This window comes from Ochotona curzoniae, unplaced genomic scaffold, assembly GCF_017591425.1.
Source record: "Ochotona curzoniae isolate NIBS_2020 unplaced genomic scaffold, NIBS_Ocur_1.0 scaffold_3890, whole genome shotgun sequence".
Lineage (NCBI taxonomy): Eukaryota > Metazoa > Chordata > Mammalia > Lagomorpha > Ochotonidae > Ochotona > Ochotona curzoniae.
This window is the reverse complement of record NW_024467115.1, coordinates 22,427,997-22,455,057: the sequence shown is the minus strand read 5'-3', so window position 1 is coordinate 22,455,057 and position 27,061 is coordinate 22,427,997. Positions and strand designations below refer to the sequence as shown.

Below are 27,061 nucleotides of genomic sequence, written 5' to 3'. Positions count from 1 at the left end.
TATTTCTTTAAAGGAGCTACTGTTACATGATCAATAAGTTTTAGTTTTTCCAATTAACCAGTTTAAATGAGAGAGAATAATGGTTTATTACCTGGAAATAGGATTCGTTATTGCTTGGAAGCCCAATGCTAAAATTTGAAATTCCATTTGCCCCCGGAGAAAGAGATGATACTCCAAGAGCCAGATTCCGTGTCATGATGTTCACATGTGGTGTGCTATTTAGTTCTATCTTGAAGGCCAACTCATCAATTGTTTTTAAAGCTCTAAAGAAATAACAATACCCCTGGTAACTAATACAACAGTTTTGACATTGAACATCCATGTGTTGCTATGTGGTAAAATACAAATCAAACTGTCCTTAAAATTTTCTGATGTTAATTATGTAAAAATGACCACAAATCATAATTATGCCAGTTAAAACATAAAACCACAGAGATGGATGTACTGACAAGAGAATATCTGCTCTAAGGAAAATCAGTAACTGAAGCATCTTGAACAAATACTGTTTATATTTATCTCAGTATCTTTTTTCTCACATGGGAAATACCTTTCCTACCTCATTACTTACTAAATATATACGACCATAATGTGTTAAAGTGTTTTCTAAACTTCAAGATAGTAAACATATCTGTAATCATTATTATTATGTAGATAAAGTACATTAGAGAATACATTTTAACCAATATAAATTTTTATTTAAAAATGTGATTGAAAGGAAGGAAATCGGGGAAAATCTTAATACGGTAAATAAAATAGTTGGTATTTATAAAACACTTGCCCTAGGCATTTTAGTTCCAGAAGAACAGCATTCACATGGTGGTGGCATCCTGTCACAGTTCATATGACAATGGACTTATTGTTACCAACGTATGCAGAACCCTGGCTAACTAAGCTTTTATAATTTTTCGAATGAAAAATTAAATAGCAACTATGTTTTTCAAAGGCTATTTATATATTTTTCCAGATAAGAACTCTAAGCATTTTCTAATGTATATTTTATATACAGAAATTTGTTTTTGACCTTGGGAACTATCAATGCACCCTCCAGAGGTGTGAACGGTAAAGTCTGAGCACAAAGCATTCAGACATTGAGAAATTACATAACACATTTTTTCCAAAAATCTCCAGAAAGAAATTAACAACAAAGTACTTACTCAGAGGAGGATTCAAGCAAGTCACTGTCTGAACTGCTTAAGATATTAGAAAATATATTCATTAAAGTTGAGCCAAGTGTTACATCAATGTTTTCTTCTTTGTTTACAATTCTTTTGACCTGTTCCACAATACTAGTGATATTGGCTGAGGTTAAGTTCTGCCCATCAGCAGTTAAATTTAAAATCTCACTGGCAACTTCATTTGCTTCCCCTATAAAGATAAAAAAAAAAAAGGTACACAAAGTTTGGCCTCTGATTTTGAATACCTGCAAGAATCCAAAACACAGTATGATGTGTGTGTGTATGTGTGTGCGTGTGTGTGTGTCTGTGTGCGCGCGCTGTAGTTACCAGGGGAAATCAGAGTTTCAGTGTATTACTCCCTTATCACCATCTTCGTGTGACAAACAATTTTTCCTTATAGTCATGTTATTGTGTTTACTCTTTGGTGAGATACAACTTGGAGAGATCAGCGTTCCCACACGTTCTAAGAGAAATGTCCCCAGAATCATTCAATAAGCATGTATCTGCTGCTTAAAAATAAGTTTTAATTACAGCAACTTACATATGATTCTCATTTTCTTCTCTAGAACATAATTACTACTTTTTAATCTCTCACAGAATTAGTAAGATAGAAAGTCAGATTCAGAAAAACAATCTTCTATCTGAAGTAAATGAAAGAAGCAGTTCCCCAAGGTTTATAATTAAATAGTATCACACAGCAGAAGAACATGTCTAAAGAGAAAAAAAAAATCATGAAGAATGAGATCATTTCATTATGTCACTGAGAACTGAAGAAAAACTGCTTACTTGAACAATTGGAGATATCAAGAGGCCCCCAGTAAGCCAGAGATGTGTTGGAAGAGTTGGGATAGCTGTGAAATAAACAAAGATATTTCAAATATTTTGCATAAGTGAGTTTATAACTTACAACCCATAGCTCTTGCAAAAAAAAAAAAACCCACAAAAACAAAACTAGCAACATACACCATGGAAACAAAATACTAGCATTATCTCTATTATCTGTTGCCTTTAAGCATTTATTTTGGTCAATTTCTGCTTAAGTATTCTACAGGAAATATCTGATTCTTCTTTCATACAACTCCCAAAGTTTACATTTTATAGAGGAGGACATTGACATAAATAAGTCAACAAAATTTTCAAGGTCTTTAGCCAGAAAGAGGCAGGGTCATGCTGCAAACTCTTGCCCACAAACCTTGAAAACACTCCTTCCTTAAGAGATGTCAAACAACAGTAGGCGTAGAATATTTAAACCTGAGTAAGTGCCACTCCTGAATCCCGCCCCGGCCCCTGAAAAATCTAACAGGGAGTAGGATGGATAGTGAACAACGGGATTTGACTTGATATTTGGTGGCTCTCTGCAATGGTCTTCTAAGAACAGTGAAACACCTGTATCTTGACAGTAACTAACAGCAAACTCCTGCAACCCAGAAGCTCCTATTTATCATTCTCCTCCCTCCAAATAATTTTAAAAACCTGGAATTTCAGATGTCCCAAGTTTGCAAACTAGAGGAGTTCATCTGTGTATAAGGTGATATGCTCTGGCACCACCCTTCTGGTTTCTAAATTCCTTTTCCTTCTTGGGAGGACTCAATTGGCAAAACAATGCCACATCTGGGTAGCCCATCTATCTGACTTTTAACCCCCAGAATAATCTAATTTAGGCAGCGATTCTGACCCTGTTTTCCAGTCAATTTAATGAATGTGAACTATGATGCAGCACCTGTCACCCTGAGAAAACAGATGAAGAGGAGCTTTGAATGACAGACAACAAAAGAATTACCACATCCGTGAAACAAAAAAGCCAGGCTTGTCTGGACAGGCGAGGCTGTATTCAGAGGGTGAAATGGATGGCCAGTGAAAGCCTTCGGGCTCCTCCAGGGCAGCACACACACCTAGGAGGAAATGAGGGCCAACAGGCGAAGTGCATGTTAAACTCAAAACAATACTTGCACTTAGGTACTCATCTCATGTAATTCTAAAACACTGGGGAAATTTAAACAGGTAACACATTTCAGACAGAAAATGATTACATCTTAAAAGAACACCATTAAATTTATTCACTCCTGATGTGTAAATGTAAAACTCACATTATTGATGTAAGTCTTGAGCAGATAATATTACTAAGTTGCATGAAGAAATAAACACTACAGAAAATGAAAACAAACCTGAAAAAGTCAAAACGTAATTTAATCTTTGTAAAAGGGAAAAGTTTACAGAATAGTGAATCAATGGGTTACTGCTAAATTGTGAGTACATTTCACAGAGAAATTTCCAGCTGCTGATAACACTCACTGCCTAGAATCAAGAAGGCATATGTAAGCCATCTCCACACACGGAACTCCACATTTTCCTCCTCAAATCATTCCACTCCTTCCTTGAAAATTATTTGTATAAGTATTGACATAAAGAATTCTGTTTACTGTTTTATAAAATATGAAGGTGACATCAATATGCCAACAACAACAACACTGCATATTTCAATGCTGAGAAACAAGCTAAAATTTCATTCTAGAGTCACTGAAAATTCCAGTGTTTTATCCCTTTGATAGAGCAGAGTTTAAAATTACCATACTTACGTCTTAAAGTTTTTCAAAGTGCTATAAAATCATCCTCATACTCACTTTTAGAAAAACAATAAAATGCAGGGTGTAAGTTAAATCATGACATATGTACACAGGGTTGTCCTGGGAATCTCCTAGCTTCTTGGCACAGATGGGGTTGGAACTGCCAGGTTCCAGGTCCCAGGTAAATTACCACTTGTCCAGTTCCACTTCTGTGTACACCCGATGTGTAGAAAGACAATAGTGCGCACTCACCCTGCCCAAGAAACTTCACATACTGGGAAACAAATATGTTCCCACAAAGGCTCAGAAACTGTTATTAGCATGATTACCACGATTATTTGCACTCATTTACCGCTAGAGTTCCCGTAATTGCATATGTTGACACAGTAGAGAAGGGTGGTTCCCTGTCACAAGGGAGGAGATGCCAGACTGTTTGAAGAATCCTGTTTCTGCACCAGTGGTTACCACGGTGTTACTGGACGCCTCAGCCTTATTTCCCTACTTCAGCCTTATAGCACATATAAAGCCAGTGTTTGATCCCTACTAAAGTGTCTGAGGACCCAGTGGGAGGTTACTGCAGCACATTCTTAGAAGATTGTTCTGAGGAGAGCACTGGGCTCAGCTATGCTGTTTCCTAGCTAGCCACATGGTTATTCCTCTACTTAGACTAATAAGGCTGCTGGAAACATATACATACACATTTTTTTTTACAAGTCAAAATAAGCTGGTTCATTCTCCAGATGACTGCAACGGCCAGGAATTTAGACCAGGCTGAAGACAGGAGCTTGGAGCTCCTCTGAAGTTCCCACATGGACAACGGGTAGTCAGGAACTTGGAACACCTTCCACAGCTTTTCCTGGGACATTAGCAGGGAGCAGCCAGGACACCAAGGATCATACATATTGGACTCCAGCATTGTAAGCGGCCTCTTTATCAGCCACACCTCAACACTGACCTCTATTTCTAGCATCCTTTTGTCACCAATATGATGAATTAATCATCAGAAAAAGTTAATTACACATAAGTAAGAAAAAGGAAAGCCATTTGTCTTGTTTAGTTAAACTGACTCTAGACATAGAAAATGTATTAGAAGAATTAAAATCACTTACCCAGTTGCCTCACATTTACTGTATATAGCTTCAAGCCCTCATCCAGGGATTCATTATTTTTTAAGAGCTTCTGCTCAATGGTTTTTCCTTCTAAATTGGCATTGTTGGTAGCATTGTAAACTAGAAGGGCCCAAATCACCATCCTAGGAAACATTTCAAATAGAACTGTTGTTAACACTGTGGATTGGCTAGTTGCTCTACTGGGAAACAGAACACTTAGATCTGGAAGGTTGGTAGTGCAGTGCTGAGACTGAAAAGATGGTCAGAGTGCTCTAGAACTTTCTCTGCTGCTACATAAATTACAACATAAAAATAATTCAGTGAGGATATATTTTGCAGAATAATAAATGTACAAATACATCACCCTATTTTTTTCATAAATGTTTAAATGTTTATTAGCAGTAATGTTATATTATTTATTAATACTTTATATAATGTGAGAATATATCACATACAATAACATAATAGTTTACACATCAAGAAAAAGCCAAACTTATAATAAACTTTACATTATTTTTAAATGGTCAAAAACAAAATTTCTAAAGAAAAATGGACTCCCAAGGAAACTATTAAATACATCGTGACAACAGGATGCTAAACTTTCCACTACTGTCAATACTTAGCCATGATCTACACTTAAATTGCAGAATGAAGGACTTAGGGCTGCTGTTAAAGGACTTTACCAGTGTAATAATATAGGAGAAAACAATGGCAGCAGGGGAAGGGAACTGGCGAGGGTGGAAGGGAAAATCCCTGAGCCTATGTAGGTGCATCATGAAAAAAAGAAAGAAAGATTAGAATTTCAATGAATCATTTGACTTCCAAAATTATAAAACTGCTATCGTTCACAAATGTGGTAAAATTTCTTTCAGGAAAATGACAAATGATTTCTCCATTTCTGTGAACCATTTTTTACAGTATATTCTGTGATCAGTCAGTGTGATGCTGAAGAACGTGATAGAATGGCTGACCTTGAAGATCTTTAAAGAATACATATATCTTTGAAAAGCAAAGAGACATGTCCTAGAAGCCCTGGAAAAACTTTTGATTTCGCAATTTCAGGTCATATAATTTTGCATTTACCAGAAATCTCACCTATAATAAGAGAAATCAAAACTACCGATTTAACATTGAAGTAAAATTAAATTACATTATTTTGTCACACCGAAGAAAAATGTCTGCTTTGTATGAAAAATCACCGAGTTTGCAGCAAAATTTCCTTGTTCTTTTTATTCTGATGAGAAATGAATAATGTTACACAACTGCTAAGACATTTTAGCTTCAAGATCAACTACTGGGCCCAGCACGGTGGATCAGTGGTTAAGGTCCTCGTCTTGCACGCCCGGGATCCCATATGGGCGCCGGTTCTATCCCAGCAGCCCTGCTTCCCTTCCAGCTCCCTGCCTGTGGCCTGGGAAAGCAGTCGAGGACGGCCCAAAGCTTTGGGACCCTGCACCCTCGTGGGAGACCCGGAAGAGGCTCCTGGCTTCAGATCGGCATAGCATGGGCCTTTGCGCTCACTTGGGGAGTGAATCATCGGATGGAAGATCTTCCTCTCTGTCTCTCCTCTCTGTATATCCGCCTTTCCAATAAAAAAAATAATAATAAAAATAAATCTTTAAAAAAAAAAAAGATCAACTACTTTTATATCCAAAGAAGCAGCAGCATTTTTATTTATTACTTATCTGTTCATTTATTACTCATTTGTTTGTTTTACAAACTCAGAGTACTCAGTGAAGAGATATAAGCAGATTCATAGAATTATCTGAAAATAAGTTAGACTATGAATATATTTTTGGTGATAAAAACAATTATGAAATGTTGTTCAGTAGCATGTTATTTGGTTTCATGTTATAAATTTTCCGGGTTTTTTCCTATTGTTAACTTTGTTTTATGGCTTTCATCTAAAGGAATATACAGTAATTGTTTAATATGCATATGTGAAGATGCAGCACGGTATGCATCTCTACTTTCAAATCGAAGATGGACTCCAAACGAAACTCCTAAATGTTTCTTGACAATAGGATGCTAGACTCCCTGCCATTGTCCATACCTACCATGTCAGGATACACTTAAAAAGCAGAATGATGGGCTCATAACTATTCATGAAGGACTATACTGTAGTAATAATATACAGGAAATCAGTTGGGGGAGGGGTGGAAGGAGGAAAAATCCTAGAGCCTATGGAATTGTATTATAAAATCATAATAAGAAGAAATAACAAATGAAATACCTTCTATTCAGCATTAGGTGGAATTACAAAATAGTTCTATTTTGTGCCTTTCAATATCTGTGCTAGTCTCAAAAATGAAAGTTTTATATTTTCATAATTCATTATGAAAAGCTGTATTCCCTAAAAATAATCTACTACTGTCTGTTCATATGTAAATTGTTTTTGCAAGATGATACAAGCAGATGTGAATATAAGGGTGAAATGTGATAACTGAGTAATTTAAAAATGGTCTATGAAAAACCGTCTCTAGATTAAATGAATGCTGAAAAATAAACATTGCCCTTGAAGTTACTGAGAAATTTCTGATGGGATTATCTATGGTCTTGATATTTCCTCACTTGAATATTAAGAACATAATCGGAAATGCACGATGATGGCCGACGTAGGAGGAAGGCTGTGAGGGAGCGTCCAGTGAAAGAGGGATAGAAAGTTACAGAAGCAGCAAAGAGGAACAGCAGGGAATCGCAGGGAGAGGTCCGTGAGGCTCCCTGGGACAGTGTGGAGCCAAAAAGATCCACACAACTCGGAAGAACAGCGAGAACGGAGCAGGGCAAAGGTAGAGAAACCGACATCCCACTCCAGACCTGCTGAGTCACTTTTGAAAACAGCCTGACGGGAGTCGCGGACAGCCCGGAGGCGGGGAGATCGGGCGGATCGTCGCCGGCGGGAGGCGGAGGCAGACTGCAGCGGCCGGACGTTTGGTGAGCCGGGGGGTTGACGTGGCAGCCTCCGCATTCCTTGACCCCTACTGAGGCTCCAGCCTCTGAGAACGCGGGGCAGACAGACTGAAACTGTTGGGTTTGTGCCTAGGGAACTACGCACAGTGGTGTTGGTGGCTGAGGGGGCCCCAGGAAGGCGCCTCGGATGTTCCTACACTGAGGGGGCCAGTGCGTCTCAGTGCGCAGAGGCTGCTTGCGAGGATCTGGAGTCCTCCACATCCTGCCTGGTGGAAGCGCGATAACATCAGGTAGACCCTGGTCGCTGCGCCGAGCGGACTAGGCGGCCCCGCCTGCAGCAGCCGCCTCCACAGCGCAGGTGTCAGGTGTCAGGAGAGCTCCCAGTTTTGGGAAGTGTAGCGCTGTGTGTCCCCGACACGCAGGTACCACTCCCATAGGGTGAACTGCTCACCCCTCGCCTCCCACCCCGCAGTTCTGAGCGTGGGCGACCCACCAGGAGAGCCCTGAAAACTCCTGCACCACACTGACAAGGTGCGAACCTGCCGTGAAATTATAACAGGGCGCCTGGGCCACTCCTCCGCTAAGGGCCTGTGTGGGGGAGCCACACAGGAGCAGGGGCTCTGAACACCCACACACCACGAGTGGTGGATTCACTGCACAAGAGCCACGCCTGGAAAGTGCCTCACCCACAGTCCCGTGTGTGGGAGACGCACCAGGTGGGCTCTGAAAAACCTTGCAGTCCCTGACACGGAGAACGCAGGGAGAAAGCACATAAAACCTTCTAAGTCCTGTGGATTCCCGTGCAGGGGGCACACCCAGAGAGCGCCTCCATCCCTCCACGCCCTGGGGTGTCACACCTGTAGAAGAGGTGCCCAGAGTGTGCCTGGAATCCACTGGGCCCCCAAGGTGGTGCTCTACAGCCCCGGGCCCTGAGAACGCACCAACGGTGCCTTGAAAATTACCACGCCCGGCAACACCACGCCTGCAGGCTCCAATCTCTACAGGAAAGCACCTGACAGCCCCTCAACACACGGGTCCATTTGCCTCACCAGAATTCACCAACGCAATGGGAAAAACCACCAGAAAGAGCTGTGCTCCAGATGAAAGAGCCAGCACCCCACCAAACATGGGCCAAAAGCCATTATCAATATCGGCGATGCGAGATGAAGACATGGACGTGTTACCAGCAAAGGAATTGATGAAAATAATGCTAAAATTTCTCAGAGACGTGGACACAAAGCTGGAAGACTACCAGAACCGCATAATCACCGAAATACAACAAATCAAAACCAAACTGGATGCCCAAGAGAATAAAATTGAAAGCCTCATCAACAGAATAAATGCGGCAGAGGAAAGGATCTCTGAAACAGAAGACACACAAAATGAAAGTGCCCAGCGAATTAAACAGCTGGAGACAAACCTCAGCAAAACTAATAAAATGATGCAAGAGATGAAGGATTACCTTAGAAAACTGAATATTCGGATCATCGGCCTCCCTGAGGGAGTAGAAAGAGAATCTGGGATGCAAGCAGTGCTTGATGAAATTATACAGGAAAACTTCCAAAACACTTGGAACACGAATCCACCCCGCATACAGGATGGACAGAGAACTCCCAACAGACATGATCCAAAGAGATCTTCACCCAGACACACGGTGCTCAGGTTCTACTCCAATGAAGACAAAGAAGGAATCCTGAGACAAGTACGAAGTAGAGAAAAGATCACATACAGGGGAAAACCCATCAGAATCACTGCTGACTTCTCCGAAGAGACCCTACAAGCAAGGAGAGAATGGACAAAGATCTTCCAAGTCCTGAAACAAAACAACTGTCAACCAAAAATAATCTACCCAGCAAAGATCTCATTTGTATATGAGAACGAAATCAGATACTTCAATAGCAAAGAAAAACTAGAAGAATATGTCTACACAAAACCAGCTCTGCAAAGTCTCCTTAGAAATGCACTAGTCCCGGACAAAAAGGAGGCAAATCACAAACAAAGCTGGCAAATAAGAAGGTCTCCAAACTAAAAGTTGCACAAACAAGACAACTACATAGGCAACAACACACACACAACACAATCACATGGCAGGGCAAAATTGCAAACTCTCAATTTTAACTCTCAACACAAATGGTCTAAATTCACCAATCAAAAGACAGAGATTAATAGAATGGATCATCAAACAAGACCCAACCATCTGTTGCCTACAAGAAACGCATCTAACCAGAAAGGATGCAAAGAAACTGAAAGTGAAGGGATGGAAAAAGATATTTCACGCCAATAGACGAGAAAAAAAAGCTGGGGTAGCTATCCTAATTTCAGACGAAATAGATTTCATTCTAACTAATATCAAAAGAGACAGGGAAGGCCATTTTATACTGGTGAAAGGAATGATCCATCAAGAAGCAATCACCATCATTAATGTTTATGCACCGAATCTTAATGCACCTAGTTACGTAAAGCAATTACTTACAGACTTAAAGGAAGACATAGACACCCGCACAATTCTTGTAGGCGATCTCAACACACCTCTAACAACAATGGACCGGTCTACGAAACAAAAACTCAACAAAGAAACAACAGAGCTCACACAAACAATAGAACAACTAGACTTAGTAGACATATATAGAACTTTTTATCCTAAGGCCACAGACTATACATTCTTCTCAGCGGTGCATGGCACCTTCTCCAGAATCGATCACATGATAGGACATAAAGCGAATCTAAACAACTTCCAAAACATTAGTATCATACCATGTACCCTCTCAGACCACCATGGGATGAAACTGGAAATCAACAACTCAAAACTCCCCAGGAAGTATAGGCACTCTTGGAAATTGAACAATATGCTATTAAACGAACAATGGGTCAGAGAAGAAATTAAAGATGAGATCAAAAAATTCATGGAAACCAATGAAAACTCTGATACAACATTCCAAAACTTGTGGGACACCGCCAAAGCAGTGCTAAGAGGTAGATTCATTGCAATCGGAGCGCATGTCAAGGCCCAAGAAAGACGCCAAATACAGGAACTAACCACACACCTCCAGGATCTGGAAAAACAGCAGCAGAAGAGTCCCACGCACAATAGGAAACAAGAAATCATCAAAACAAGGGAGGAGATAAACCAAATAGAAATCAAAAAAACTATACATAAAATCAACAAATCAAAAAGTTGGTTTTTTGAGAAAATAAACAAAATAGACACTCCACTGGCCCGATTGACCAAAAAAAAACAAGAGAAAGTGAGAATCAATAGCATTAAAGATGAAAAAGGCAACATAACAACAGACACTGCAATCATTAAGAAAATAATTAGAAATTACTACAAAGAACTGTACTCCCACAAATTTGAGGACCACCAAGAAATAGAAAAGTTCTTGGACTCCCACCACTTACCAAAACTCAGTCCGGAGGCAACTGCAGAATTAAATAAACCCATAACCGAGGTAGAGATTGAAACAGTCATCAAGGATCTCCCAACGAAAAAAAGCCCAGGCCCAGACGGCTTCACTACAGAATTCTACAAAACATTCCGAACAGAACTAACCCCAATCCTCTACAAGCTCTTCAAAACAATAGAGGAGGAAGCAACCCTCCCAAACTCATTCTATGAAGCCAACATCACCTTAATCCCAAAACCGGACAGAGAACCATCAGAGAAGGAAAACTACAGACCTATCTCTCTGATGAACATTGATGCTAAAATTCTCAACAAAATCCTAGCCAATAGAATTCAAAAAATCATCAGACAGATCATTCATCCGGATCAAGTAGGATTCATCCCTGGAATGCAGGGATGGTTCAACATTCGGAAATCCATAAATGTTATAAACCATATCCAAAAACTGCAAAACAAGAACCACATAATAGTTTCAATAGATGCAGAAAAAGCTTTCGACAAAATCCAACACCTCTTCATGCTAAAAACTCTAGCCAAAGTAGGCATAGATGGGAAAATCCACAACATAATTAAAGCAATTTATGAAAAACCCAACGCCAGTATCATACTGAATGGAGAAAAGCTAGAACCCTTCCCACTGAGATCTGGAACAAGACAAGGGTGCCCGCTATCACCACTGCTATTCAACATAGTCCTAGAGGTACTTGCAGAGGCCATAAGACAAGAAAAAGAAATCAAAGGCATACGTATAGGAAACGAAGAAGTCAAGCTTTCACTATATGCAGATGACATAATCCTATACATAGAAAAACCAGGAGACTCAATACAGAAACTGCTAGAACTTATACGAGAGTTTGGCAGAGTGGCAGGGTACAAAATTAACGAACGAAAATCAACAGCCATAGTGTACGCAAATAACACCAAGATGGAAGAAGATCTAACCAACAGGATACCATTCAAAATAGCAGAGAGAAGTATGAAGTATTTGGGAATCAATCTAACCAAAAGCGTAGGAGACCTATTCGAAGAAAACTACAAACTATTTAAAAAGGAAATTGAACAAGACCTCAAAAGATGGAATAACATCCCGTGCTCCTGGATAGGCAAAATCAATATCATTAAAATGTCTATACTACCACAAGCAATATACATTTTCAACGCAATTCCAATCAAATTGCCCAAAACATTCTTCACGGAACTGGATACAATGATTCAAAAGTTCATCTGGAAACACAAAAAACCACGAATAGCTAGAACCATCCTGAAAAATAAGAGGTTAGCAGGGGGAATCACAATCCCGGACCTCTGGACATACTATAGAGCAGTGGTTATCAAAACAGCCTGGTACTGGCACAAAGACAGAAAGGAAGATCAATGGAATAGAATAGAAGCACCAAAAGGGAACCCACACAAATACAGCCAATTAATCTTTGACAAAAAGACCAATGATAGCTCAAGCAAGTGGGAAGGCCTCTTTAGTAAATGTTGTTGGGACAACTGGCTGATAGCCTGTAGAAACAAAAGGATAGACCCACATCTATCACCATACACTAAGATCCAATCTACATGGATAAAAGACCTAAACCTACATCCAGAAACCTTCAAACTCTTGCAAGAAAATGTAGGAAATACACTGCAAGACCTAGGAGTAGGTTCCGACTTTCTAAGAAGGACACCAAAAGCAACAGCAGTTGAGAACAGAATAAACAAATGGGACCTCATCAAACTAAGAAGCTTCTGTACAGCAAGGGAAACAATCAACAAAGTAAAAAAGCAACCCACAGAGTGGGAGAAGATCTTTGCACACGATATAGGCGATAGGGGGCTAATTTCCAGGATATACAAAGAACTTCAAAACAACCAAAAAACCAAAACAAACAAGCCACTCAAGAAATGGGCAAGGGAAATGGGCAAACATTTCACAAAGGAACAAGTCCAAATGGCAAACAAACATATGAAAAAATGTTCCAGCTCCCTAGCAATAAGGGAAATCCAAATTAAAACATCGATGAGGTACCACCTAACACCAGTAAGATTGGCCCACATAATCAAGAACACCAACGACGCTTGCTGGCGAGGATGCGGGGAAAAGGGAACCCTACTCCACTGCTGGTGGAGCTGCAAATTGGTACAGCCTTTATGGAAATCAGTCTGGAGAACACTCAAACAACTCGGAATCTGCATGCCATATGACCCAGCAATAGCACTCCTAGGAATATATCCAAAACACCTGTTTTACGACAAACCAACATGCATCCCTATGTTCATTGCAGCACAATCAGTAATTGCAAAAACATGGAAGCAACCGAAATGCCCATCAATAGAAGATTGGATAAGAAAGCTTTGGTTCATCTACTCCATGGAATACTACTCAGCTATTAAAAAAAACAAAATGCAGTTCTTTGTGGCTAAATGGGCACAACTGGAAACTATAATGCTAAGGGAAATGAGCGAATCCCAAAAGATTAGATACCACATGTTTGCCTTGATTTAACCTGTAATTTATTGTTTGGTTGTTTGTTATTTTTTGAACGTGTCATTGATGCTGTCTCAACCCAGATGTTTCGAAGAATGGAACTTGCATTATTTTTAACATATTGTTTACCCAATACAATGTCAATTAATTCCATAATGTTGTATATTGATACTGAGGCCTTGTTGGGGCTTTTAACTGACCGGATCTTTACTCTGTTAGACCTATCTTCAGACCATAGAAGGTCTCCCCAAGAGGCCACTGGACTTATCTGGACAATAAGACGCTGAACTTTATGCTAGGCATGTATTTGCAAGCAATGAATCTCAACTGAACTTGAACTATGGTTATGCAGCAAGGTGGAGGAATCCACCATGGGGGGAGGGGTGGGGGGAATCCCCAGCGCCTATAAAACTGTACTACATAATACAGTGTAAGCAACAATTAAAAAAAAAAAAAAAAAAGAACATAATCAACATAATGTATGTAAGCTGATGGTACTAAATACCCAGATCCAGCAACTCAAGGGTAACTGTGCATGCTCATGGGTCTTATCTTTGTTGTTTTCCTCTCCCATCCTGAAAACTGAAACTATTTAATGGTTCAACAAAGTCAAATTCTATCTGTTGTCCCCATCAGCCATTCTTTATTTGAATAGACCAGCCTCAGTGGCTTTGGTTTCCTGTCTGTCCAGGCGATAGAGTATGATAGTATTATCTGAAGCTACAGAGATACATTTGAATTGGCAGAAAAAGTTTGGGAAAAAGAATGTGTGTAAAAGTAATCAACTCTAGTTTGAAAAAGCTGCGAGATTAATGAAGACTCATCAATGAGTAGAAGTGTAGAGAGGGGGAGTAAAGGAACTGTAAATAAATATTAAAATATTGCCAAGAGTTCATGCCAAAGAAAACTACAGTGTGCATTTCCTCCACATACATAGTTAACTCATTCTCACTGTAATTATCTGTAAAATTACTTGTTGGTTTGACAGATGAACAACCTGAGATTCCATGAATTCAAATACCTTTCTTTTTTTTTTTTAAGATTTATTTATTTTTATTGGAAAAGCAGATATCCAGAGAGGAGGACAGAGAGGAAGATCTTCCGTCCGATGATTTACTCCCCAAGTGACCGCAACAGCCAGAGCTGAGCCAATCTGAAGCCAAGATCCTGGAACTTCCTCCAGGTCTCCCACGCCGGTGCAGGGTCCCAAGGCTTTGGGCCGTCCTTGACTGCTTGTCCCAAGCCACAAGCAGGGAGCTGGACTGGAAGCAGAGCATCCAGGACATGATCCAGCACCCATATGGGATACCAGCATCAGGGATGGATGATAAACCTGTTATGACATTCCACAAGCCCCAACTTCTTCATACTACCCATTTCTCTACAGACATTTTGAAAACCTACATAGGTGTGACTCTCAAAAACTTTTTCTGCATTCAAACATTTTTAAATTCACTTTTTCCTATAATCTTTTAAGTACTCTAATACTGCTGTTTTCAGAACATAAAGGAAAAGGAGTAACGTCATAACAAAGAACTTCTCCTAATCAGATGGCTAAATTCAGTCAGCTGAACACATACAGAAATAGCAAATTCCAATGCAACTTTTAAAAACTTTTGATTTTTCCAATGTTGATTAAAAAGTAAAAAGAAAAAAGCTCTAGCTTGAAATTGTATTTTTATCTTCTTGTAGTAAGTAATTTGAAAAGAAACGTTCTTTACTATTATGCTTGCACATGCATAGTATCAATTCAGTCAACTGAAACTCAGCAAGACTTATAAGGATTTTGCTTCTCAGCTGATTTTTTAAAGAAATTCTTTGGAGAGGCAATCAACTAATATAACTCAATTCATTCCATTGAGGAGTTTAAATTATTTTTCATTTTATAGCACTCTGAACAGCTGGTTCTTATTATGCCAGCTATTTGTATATGCTAGACATGTTCACTAACTTACCTAAATGGTTAAGTCATAATTCTGTCATAAGTTTAAAAATGAATGCTTTAGAAAATTAGCTGATGGCTGGAAAGGCTGAGATCATGTTTGTGCCTATTATCCACATTTTTAGATAGAAGCACTTTGCTCAATAAAGATCCCCTCCATCAGGGTCTCTTCGATATTTCAAGAGATCACAAGAAACTAAAAACCTAGCAATGAAAAAATAATTCATACATTTTAAATGCTCTCCTTTTGAGCTAGATTTCATCAGCTAGAGATTTCCGCTCAACCTACAATATTACTGGCTACAACGGGGGCAGCGTGTACATCAGTTCTAAAGAAACAATTTAAATGTGGTATGTGAATGTGCATGTTTTAGTCCATTGCTTTCATGTATCTAGCAGACAGTAAAGGCAGCACACAAAGACAAAATGAGACCCTTTCTGTAAGACCCCACGGTGTTACCTTTCATCATTCACACTGCTTCTCTTCACTTTAATCTTGTCTTCGCCCATGTTCTGGTGAAAACTACAAAAATAAACATATTATTCATTACATATCTTGATTAACAACCTTATCTCCTGCATCATCAACAAAAAACTTGGAAAAATGAGAGAGGCAGAATGGTACTGCAATCTGCTCTTTCTGGGTACGTGCGGAAGGACTCTTTCTCTCAGAAAGCTGGCACCCCTGTGTTCTTGCTCTCTTTGAGGAAGTACCCCTGCCCACTAGGGACAGAAGAACCAGAGGCATTCTGATAAAGCAACCTGCTGTGGTCAGGGAACAACATACGTCTGAAACTTGTGGCCATTTTGACTTCTTTTCAGTGTTATTACATCTCTCAGGGTCACAGAATATAGGTTTAAGGGTCGCAAAAATACATTTTAGAAACCTTGCCTCAAGGATAAACAAAATGTTGAAAACAAAGACTAAACACAGGTAAGTGGATGAAACAATTTGTGGAGGTGTCAGTGGAGGAGTGAAGTAAAAGATGGAGAAAGTTAATTTTGCAAAGCTGTTGCAACCAGATCAGCAGTTGTCCTATGGGTCACTGCCGCGGTAGGAATACAACAGCTGGAGCCATCAGAGTTGTTCCCCAGTGCACACCAACAGGAGGCAGGAATTGGGAGCAGAGGTAATGTTTAATCTATGCGCGCCAATCTGTGACACTACATATTCCAGTCAGCTTCTAAATTTCTGGACCATAATTCTCAGACGGATGGCTAAAACCGGAATGCATGATTCTGAAAAGCTTAAAATCATTTCTGCAGAATTGAGGCTTTTTGCACAAAGAAACATTATAACGAGTTGTTTCATTAAGATAATAAACATGCTACATGTGTGAATGTGTTTGTAGGTACAGTAGGAGAAAGATTAACATTAAATACTTATTTTTAGTATCTCAAATAATGTTTCATTTACCTGATATTAACTACATACACAGTGTAGTTCCAATTCTGGAAAGTTGAATTGAGCTGAAAAACACAATGGAAAAGCCCAGGTTTTTAGAATGTCATTTTTACAAATGAGTGAAGTTTTACTTTTACCCCTCTCCAAGTAAGTTGTTATTTGGATAAAACCCTGGGGAAATCTTGAATGAGTGAATTGCAAATACAGTAACTACTGGATAATTTTATGCTAATAATGACAAATGTTCTTTCTTTCATACACAGAGAGGTGAAGTTGCTCCACCAAGGTCATACAACCAAGCAACAGAAGGTTGTAGACTAGAACTGTTCCAGCATTTCCTCTCTAATCTTATTACAATAAGACTAACAAGAATAATATCTTCTTGTCCTTCACTTAATAAACAGTAAGTTGACCTGAAATAGATTTTCAAGCAATTAACGTCTGACAACAATATTAATAATAATAAGGAAAAAATTAAAAATACAAACCTCTAGAAAGGGGTGAAGAGTAAGTTCAACATTATTGGAAATACAATTTGTATTTGGCTCTTCACAGCCTCTTTGGGTCACAGCATGAGACTTTTCAGGAAGCAATGGACTTCTCTCAATTAAAAAATAGCAAGCTTCTCACATGTATTTGTCAGAGTTTCCACACTCACAACAGATCCTGCTATCTTTGATTACCTCAGAAAAGTATTTCAGATCTTATTATGTATATGCATTTACACTTTTGTGTAAGCACTTCTGAAATTCAATGTAAATTTCGGGAAATGTTCGAAAAAAGTATCAGATCATTTTAAATTACAAGTAGAAATAGAGTAAATATTCCTTTCCAGAATGTTTCAGGAATTTTTCCCTAAAAATTTTGCATTGTATGCATACACTAAAAATGTGGCTCCCCTAACCTGAAAATCCAATCATTGAAATGTTCTAAATTTAAAAACCTTTAGGAGCACTATGATAAAAAGCATGCCGATTTTTTTGAATGCTCATGCTAATGAAACAAGGATACCACTTACATTTTCTCCATGACAAAATAAATATCTACTTTAGTACCCTGCATCTAAGATGCAAAGAATCCCGTCAAGCTTAGCTTTAGATGAACATGATATTACGTTGTGAAAGTCCCATCCGAAGTGCGAGAAAAATGTGAAATTACACTTTTGGCTAGCACAAATTTAGTGATGTCAATTTTAAGGATTAATAACATTACCAGAGTATTACTCGAAAACAAAAATAGAGAACTATTGAAGGAAATCTAATTATGAAATCATCCTGATTTTAACAAAAAAAACAATGCAGCAGAGAAAAGCGGGATGCAGGAATATAGTCTCTGTAAAACTCAAGCAACTGAACACATCTGCTAGTATTTGAATCAATTGTTGCTATTAATACATCATGCTGAAATCTGTATTTAATCTTGACTTCAGTTTTGCAGCAGAGTTTATTACAAATTTTTTCTGAACACTGTCTTTAAAAATAAGACAATGTTTTCCAGTCAGTTATTTTTTACATATATACATACACATAAGAAAAGTAACCTTTCCTAAATCAGAATGCAAACATCAATGGCTTTTTCCATAAAAATATTACCATTTGAACTATAATGGAAAGAAGAATGAAAAGTAGTACAAAATCTCACAGCATACTGGAGATATGAAATGAAAATTTGAAAATGAGTATAGAGAGAAGATGAAAAAATCCATCTATGGGATTTATAAGGTGACAGAAATTAGTTTTTTATGCTCTGACTTTCATCAAACAATCCAATAAATTAGAGTAAGAAATTCATTTTTAAAAATACAGATGATAATGTATTGATCTGATGATAAGTAAGGATATCTATCAAAACCATTCCATTTGCATAGTACTTTTTTTACTCAAGACACTGATATTCTATTAGGTTGTTTATTATTCTTTATTACAATGCACCTCTCTTTTCAAAAACACACAAAATCTTTTGTAGCTATTCCTATATTTATAAAGAACAGTATTTGTGTTTTAGGATGACCTGCATACTTTTTACAAAGAATGTTTTCTAGATTTTAAGAAGTTGAAGAGTTACAATACAAAAGAAATGTCCCAAGTTCACTTACCCATTCTGCCACCTTGTTCTGTACTTTGGCCTCGGGGTGATGAAGGCTGTTCTGAATCACTACAGATATTCTATACATTATTCCATCTGCCCATTGGAAATAAGATTAGCCCATTAATTCTATTTGATATTCATTCAAAATGGTTTAGATTTACAATGATATCATGCTACACAAACTATAAGACATCCCTTCTACTCAAGCACAGAAAAATTCCCAAGCTATTTTTTAAGGGAAGGTTATCGGCCTTTGTAACTTAGGGATGGTTATCAGCTAGGTTGCTAGTAGAGAAAATGCATTGTTCCTAAATTATCAACTGTAATGTTTCATATTTCTACACTGGTATGGATATTTGATACCCACTATTTCCAAAGCAGCGACTTTGCACATAATTTGATCTCTTACATGAAATTACACTTTTTGCACAAAGAATGATAATGATGTTTTACGTCTTAAACAAAAACATCCAGAATATATAGAAATATGGAATTAAAATAATATTGAGGAATACATTGAATGAAAGCATATACAAGCAGCACAGAGGATACAAAAGTATGCCCATACAAAATGTACATTCCAGTCCCACTACATAAAGAATGCCATTCCAGTGAAGGAGTAGTTTCATGCCTAAGCAACAGAATAATCGTCTTTGCCCCATGTAACACAATAAATATTTAAATAATAGAAGTGTTGCAGACACTGACAGGTCCAGATGTGGGGACGTAGTGCTGTATGCCTCTCTATATGCAGACTAATGATGGACTCCCAATGAAACTGTTGAATACATTCTGACAGTACAAAGCTGGATTCTCTGACATATCCATTCCTACAATGTCGGGAAACACTTCAACAGAGGGATGATGAACTAATGACTGTTTATGAAAGCCTATCCATTGTAATACTAAAGGGGCATTCCGTAGTAATGGGGAGGGGAATTGGGAGGGAGACGGAAAATCCCAGAATGTACGTAACTGGGTCATAAAATTTAAAAAAAAAAAAAAAAAACTGCTACAATTCCAGGGCTATGTTTTATTTAGGCAAGCTAGTTTATTTCAACTTCTAAAATATTTAAGAAATTTTAATGATTTTTTTATATTCTTCATATTGTGAACGCTCACAATGATTGAGAGGAAATAAAAATGTGTATTTTCTAATGATTCAGAGGAACGTCAAACCAGAGATTTTCTGAATGGGACTAAATTCAAATTATAGGAGACCAAGAGTTAAATTAGGTTCCTTAGGGATATTCTGCAAATACATCCTGGAATCTGTAAAGGATCTAAGAAACTACCACTAGATGGAGACCTAAAGCACACTTTTGTGACATAAGTAAGCATCACTTCCTTTCCAGAAAAAAATATTGGAAAGTATTAAAATTCAGTATTTTTAATCATTGATGGTTCTGGAAATTTTATGTAAGTATCGAAAAACTTCCCCCAGTGGACTGCTGTTAAGCCAATGTGATGCAGGTTGATGCAGGCCCAAACAGTTCAACATTAAACATACTTATAAATCGTCAAGCATTCCAGAAACTTCAAAAGATGTATCTATTATCCTAATAATGACATCCAGGTCAAATGAATAAATCTGAGATATTTCTAGAAAAAAATAAGCATTTAGTATCTATTTTCTTATTTCATCACCCTTCTAATCATGTAGAGCTCAAAGTAGAATCTACTATCTTCCATTATAGATGCAGTAACAAAACAGTATTCCTTTCTGCACGTCTTTCTTCAACCCAGCCTTTTTTTTTTCAATATTTTACACTCTGCTAAGTTTATTGCATGATACAGAAATGGCAGTGTTAGAAAGAATCAAGATGGCAAAGTAAGGTAGGGACACATTTAAACAGGGAATCATTAGCTAGAGTGAAGCAGAGAGGGCACATTTCAGGAAAACAAGAGAGAACAAGACCGACAACAGGGGGTTACCTGGAGCCTGACGAACATGGGACAGCAGCAGACACAATGGTATGGTGTCACAGTGACCAGATACCCCAGTGGCCATTAGCAAGTGAAGATTTGAGCTACACCTGTGGCCAGTGTCTGCACTCTATCGGTGGGCCAAGCTCCATCAACAGCCAGGTAGGACAGGGGTTCACCAGAGCTCAGCAGGTGAACCCAGGCAAAGAAATGCCCATCCTGTTGATTTGTTTAATTTGTCTAGTAGCTGAGAGAGCAGCATCAGATCCCAAAGAGGCAGACCAGTAACAAGGTGGATTTTGCAGCCCAATCCTCAAGCAGTGTAAAATCAGATGTTATTTTGTGTAGGGAGGCGAAGGTGATGTGGGATAGGACTGCACATGTACTAAACTGGGAACAATCTTATTTCTGACTCAGTGCATTGCATCAATGTGGGATCCTACAGATTCCACCCAAAATAGGTTCAGGTAGCCCCCAGACCTAATGGCCAGCAGATATAGAATTCCACCTATGGCATATCAGACACCATGTTCTACACTGTGGCAAAGGCTTTGAGATTGTAGTGACAATAGTGCATGCACTGAGCTTGGAGCAAACTCACTTCCAGCTCAGTGCATTGCATTGGTCCCACAGGAAAACAATACTGACTTTGGCGTCCTGCAGGTCAAAATAGGTCTGGGTGGCCCACAGATTTAATAGCCAGCATGTCTGGCAAGATCTGCACCACCAACAACATAGTTATTCAGGACACCTACTGTCTCCCTAATCCTGGGAACTCCTTGAACCAGTAGGAGGAGAAAGGTTGCACAGAAAACAGTGCAACCTCAGCATGGGACCACAGGAGGTAGAGAGGGGTGAGCCAGCAGATGGGGTTCCAGAAACCATGGTGGAAGTCTAACACAAGAGTCCAGGCCTGAAACTGGAGAGAGTGGCACAAGTGACTGTAAACAAAGAACTAGGTACCAACTGCAATCAGTAAAATTGAACTGTAGATCTGTGAGTGACACAGCTTAGAAACCTGCTCTAAGAAGAAGAATCTGCTGACCAGAAGTACAATGACCAAGAGCAAAAGAAGAGACAGAGGCACAATGAATATTGCTGAAGATTCCCCTGCAAAGGAGCAAAAGATCTTGCCAACCTCAGAGTTAGCTTAGGAATACATTGAGGAAATGCAGGAAACAGAATTCAGGTAACTCGTTTTAAAGCTTCTTATCAACAATGAGAAGCCAGACAGCATTTCAAGCAACTTAAGGAATATGTCACACAGGAAATAAAAACATTAAAACAAAATCAAGCCAAATTATTGAGAATGAAGGACAAAATAGGGCAAATTAAAAATTCAGTGGAAAGTCACATTAATAGAATGAGGGAGGCAAAATAAAGGATCTTAGAATTGGAAGATACTTTTTATCACAATGGGGAAACAATCAAAAAGCTGGAAGCAGAACTGGGACAAGCTAAAAAAAAGTATGCAAGAATTAAGAGACACTAATAAAAGGCCAAATATAACCTATGGGAGTTCCCGGTATACTCAATGAAAAAATAAAGGAAAACTTCCCTAATATGGAGCAAGAATTATGAAACAACATCCAGGAGTGGCACAGACTTCTGAATAAGCTTGACCAAAAGCAATCTTCACCACAACATATGATAATCAAGCTCTCTTCAATTAAACGTAAGAAAAGATCCTTAAATGTGCACATAAAAAAAATCAATTGACATATAAAGGAATGGCAATGAGACTCACAGCTGACCTCTCACAGGAAACTCTACAGGTCAAAAGAGAATGGGACAACGTATTCCAGATTCTAAAAGCAAAAAAAATGTTGGCCCAGAATAATTTGCTCACAAAGCTTTCCTTTGTCTTTGAAAACCAAGCAAAATTCTTCCTGAATAAATAAATGCCCAAAGAGTATGCCTCTTCCAGCCCTGCCCTACAAATGATACTTAAAGATGTTCTCTTGACAGAGAAAATAGCACCCACCAAAACCAATGGGAAATGTGAAGAACATCTCAGTCAGAAATAACAGAAGGCTAAATCAAACAATGAATAACCCATTGCTAAAATGACAAAACCAAATTAACACCTATTCATATTCACCCTGAATGCAAATAGCTTAAGCCCATCAATCAAATGTCACAGATTAGTAGACTGGATTGAAAAAAACAAAACCCATCTATTTGTTGTCTATAGGAGACACATTTCACCAACAAAGATCAGCGGAAACTATACCTCATGGCTTTTGATGTTTTTATTTTCATTTTCACTTCTTTAAAATTCTTCACTGAGTCTCTAAGTCATACAGTAGCATCATTTTCTTTTAAAAAGTTCTTGATTTTCTTTTTCCTTTCTCCAAAGACATTCATTAGCATGTAACTAAACTGCATGGCATTGTAAATTTGGGTTTTTCTTCCAGTTGTTGATTTTGTTTTATGGCTTTTCATTTAAGGGCATGTATAGTAGCTATGCAATGGAGAATATCATATCCAGATGGATGGATACAATGCAATATGTATATCCAATTGCAGATCAAAAATGGACCCCTAAGGAAATTGTTAAATATATCTTGACAATAGGATGCTGAACCCCCTGCCATTTCCATGGATGCAATAATGGACTTATGACCGTTTAGGAAGAACTACACTATTCTAACAATATAGGGGAAAATCAGTGTGGGAGAGAGGGATTTTGGGGTGGAGTTAAGGGAAGGCCCAGAGCCTATGGAAATGTATCATAAAATAATAATAATAATAATAATAAATGGAAATAGATATTTTAAAAGAAATGAGAGTGTTTTATCGATTATATATTCAATAGTGTGAAATTCTCAATGATAGGTTTGAAAATATATTTTGAAAGCCATATTTTAAAACGTAAACCCAACACTATTTTGGATATGAGATTATTTGAAAAGGTGCTACGTTAATTACATTTGACTTTTACTGTATCCTATTTCTTCAATGTATATGGTGTGTAAAGCTGCAGATATAATTGGGATTATACCAATATCCTCTGTTATTGTTAATTGAAAAGCTTATCATACGTGATAGACAGGAAACTGCTGCACAATTTATATTGTATAAGCTAGGTTCTAGAACAATAATAAAAACTAATGAAGTTAAAGCCTTATTTGAGTTAATTAACTCAAGTAAGTTACTTAATAAGTTATTTAAGCCTTATCTATGTCAACCTCATCTAAATTTATTATTTAATAGTTCTAGAGGCATAGATATTTCTGGCATAGAAGACATGATTTTAAATCAAAATAATCATAAATTCCTAGGAATTTAATGGACAAGGCACAAAGCATCAATAAAACTCTGACAGCAAAGAGTGTAAGGAATTGGATCAGGCAGATAACAGATGTGACAGCTGTGCCTATATTTTTTACAGTGAGTGAACAAAGTGAATTTATATCAGATCATTACCTTGAGAGTGTTTACTGTATTAGTTTCCTGAAGAATAAGAACAGTTCACAGAACATGAATAATTTTAGATAATCTGGGATAAGACATTAAACGGCATTTACTCCCAAGGTGAAAAAGTACTTCTCAATGACATCAAATTTGATTATATCCAATAAAAAAAAATAGCTCTTCTGCTTCTCTTCAAGCTTCCTGCTAACGTGTATCCCAGCGGCAGCAGATGTGACTCAAGCACTTGCATCTCTGCACCTGTGTGGGAAACCCAGCTTGATCTATTGACCCCTGGACTCAGCCCCATGAAGCCTGTTGCCTCTCTCTCTTTTTCTCTCTCCTTATCTTACTTCTCTCTGCCCTTTTCCCCTCTCTCTTCTCTACTCCGTTTCTTCCTTCCTCTCTCTCCCTCTTAACCTCCCTCTCTTTCTCAGGTTCCCCTTTCTCCTCTCTGCTCTCCCTCCCTTTCTTTCTTCTTTCCTTCCTCCCTCCCCTTCCCTCTATCTCCCTCCTCACCTTTGTTATCTTTTCCCCTTTTATCCCCTCTCCCTCCATTTCTTTGTTCCTTCCTTCCTCCTTCCCTTCTTCTCGCTCTCTCTTTTCCCTCTTTCTTCTTTCTTGCTTCTTGGTTTCCTCTTACTCTCTGCTTTTCAAATAAATGATATTTTAAGAAGTGAGAAAATAAAAGCATAGGCTCTAAAGCCAACAGGATATTATAAGAATTGGGTTTTTCACATTTATACTTTATAATAAGTACTATGTGTTCATTTTACAATACTGAGTTAATTTTGCAATGTAAATACAAATGTTTTCAGTAAAATGTTAATAAGTAAAAGATCTCAATGGCATAGGTGAGTCACGGATATAGTAAAACTGTCTACGCTTGTACACAATATCAAATACACAATTTTGAGAAATTTCTACCATGTGATGAGTTTTGGATATGTGAAAATTCTCAATTACTTTTTGATTAAAACTCATCTCAATCATGTTTTTTCATTAATGAGGTTAAGATAAATCATTTTAACTAGCATTTGCTTCCTTTGTTCAAACTCCATTGAAGGTTATGACGCAGAGAGAGACAGACTGAACAAGGCTTTCTTCAAGAATGTCAGAAATGACATGATTGAATGAATGCGGCTCCACTCCACCAAGTCAAGGGCTCTGAAACATACTATAAATGTTCTTGGGCAGTAAAGGATGTGCCAGTTTTGGAGGGAGAATGCCACAGAGGCTCTTTGTATGTGCATACAAAGAGTGGAATGCTTAGTTGGAATTATAATATTCCCATCTGCTGGCTGGAGTCCATGTGAAATATGCACTGGAAACTTCAGCTGCTCTTGCCTTTTTGGGGGTGGTTGGAATTTTTGCTCCACCATAAATCTCCTTGGTGTAACTACCAGAACAACTATAAACATGTTTCTGAATTGATGTCTTTATAACCCTAATGAAATTTACATCTATGTTTCACATAAAATGTTCCATACTTCCGACTTAAATGTCCTTACAGAGGAAGTTGCTGTAACCCTGAAATCAAAAGAAAAACTGAATTATGTTTTTTATTTCATTGAGTTTGCAGCCTCTGATGATATATTATAGATGTCTTGGCCTAACAAGCAAAATGATTGGGATTTACAAAATTCCTTTGTTTCCAATATCACATGTTGGAGAATATTACTGTATTTGAGGCCATAAAATGATCACCTGAATTGAATTTCTCTTTAATAGAAGAACTGGAATCACTAACACTGAATTACATAGACCATATTAGTACTAAGTAAATTAATAACTCAATTTACTTGGCTTTTCTACTTTTTTTTCTTATTCTATATAAGAAAGTTACACAAATTTGCAAATTGAAGAAAATATAAAATGAAAGATATTTTAGCTCTAAATGAGTTGAGGAACTAAATCTTCACCTAGAAACCATTAAACTAGTAGAATTAAAAACGGGAAGCACTATCCAAGATATAGGAATTGGTAAACACTTCTTAGGAAAGTCACCAAAAGTACAGGCAGTCAAAGCCAAAACAAACAAATGAGACCACATCAAACTAAGACGTTTTTGTACAGAAAGGAAATGATCAAGCAAAGAAAAAACCAACAGAATTAAAGAAAATCTTCACACATTATACAATAGATAGGGGACTAATGTCCAGGAATTACAATGAGCTTCAGACACTGAATGACAGCAAAATGGGCAAAGAAATGAACAGATATTTTTCAAAAGAACAAATTCAAATGGCTAATAGATGTACAAAAAAAATGTTCCAGCTCCCAAGCTATCAGAGAAATACAAATAAAAAACACATTAAGGTTCCATCTAACTCTAGTAGAAATATACTAATTCAGAAATATACTAATAATATCTGCTGGTATAGATGTAAGGGAGAAGGTACACCGTTCAACTGCTGGTGGGAGTGTAAGCTAGTGCAGAAACTACAAAATACAGTATGGAGAATGGTAAGACAACTGAAAATTTATCTACCATATGACCTACCTATCCCACTCTTGAGAATTTATCCAAAGGAAGTAAAATTTGCATGTGAGAAAACGACCTGCAATCCCATATTTATAGAAGCACAATCCACAATACAGAAGACATGGGAAAAATCCAGATTTCCATTGAAAGAGGAATGCATAACA

The 27,061-nt window shown here is 38.0% G+C and overlaps 1 protein-coding gene across 3 annotated transcripts in view; it reads right to left on the bottom strand.

Annotated features, from left to right (window-relative positions):
* The window catches only part of ADGRG6 (adhesion G protein-coupled receptor G6), a 133,524-nt gene that overhangs the window by 33,617 nt on the left and 72,846 nt on the right, over positions 1 to 27,061 (bottom strand). For all 3 annotated transcript variants that reach the window (XM_040965313.1, XM_040965314.1, XM_040965315.1), the window contains 8 exons: positions 19,080 to 19,165; positions 16,997 to 17,049; positions 16,040 to 16,102; positions 4,849 to 4,991; positions 2,956 to 3,067; positions 1,962 to 2,026; positions 1,155 to 1,365; positions 92 to 263 (listed from right to left, as the gene is read on the bottom strand). In XM_040965313.1, coding sequence (XP_040821247.1) covers positions 92 to 263; positions 1,155 to 1,365; positions 1,962 to 2,026; positions 2,956 to 3,067; positions 4,849 to 4,991; positions 16,040 to 16,102; positions 16,997 to 17,049; positions 19,080 to 19,165 — 905 coding nt within the window. The remainder of the gene's footprint in view (positions 1 to 91; positions 264 to 1,154; positions 1,366 to 1,961; positions 2,027 to 2,955; positions 3,068 to 4,848; positions 4,992 to 16,039; positions 16,103 to 16,996; positions 17,050 to 19,079; positions 19,166 to 27,061) is intronic.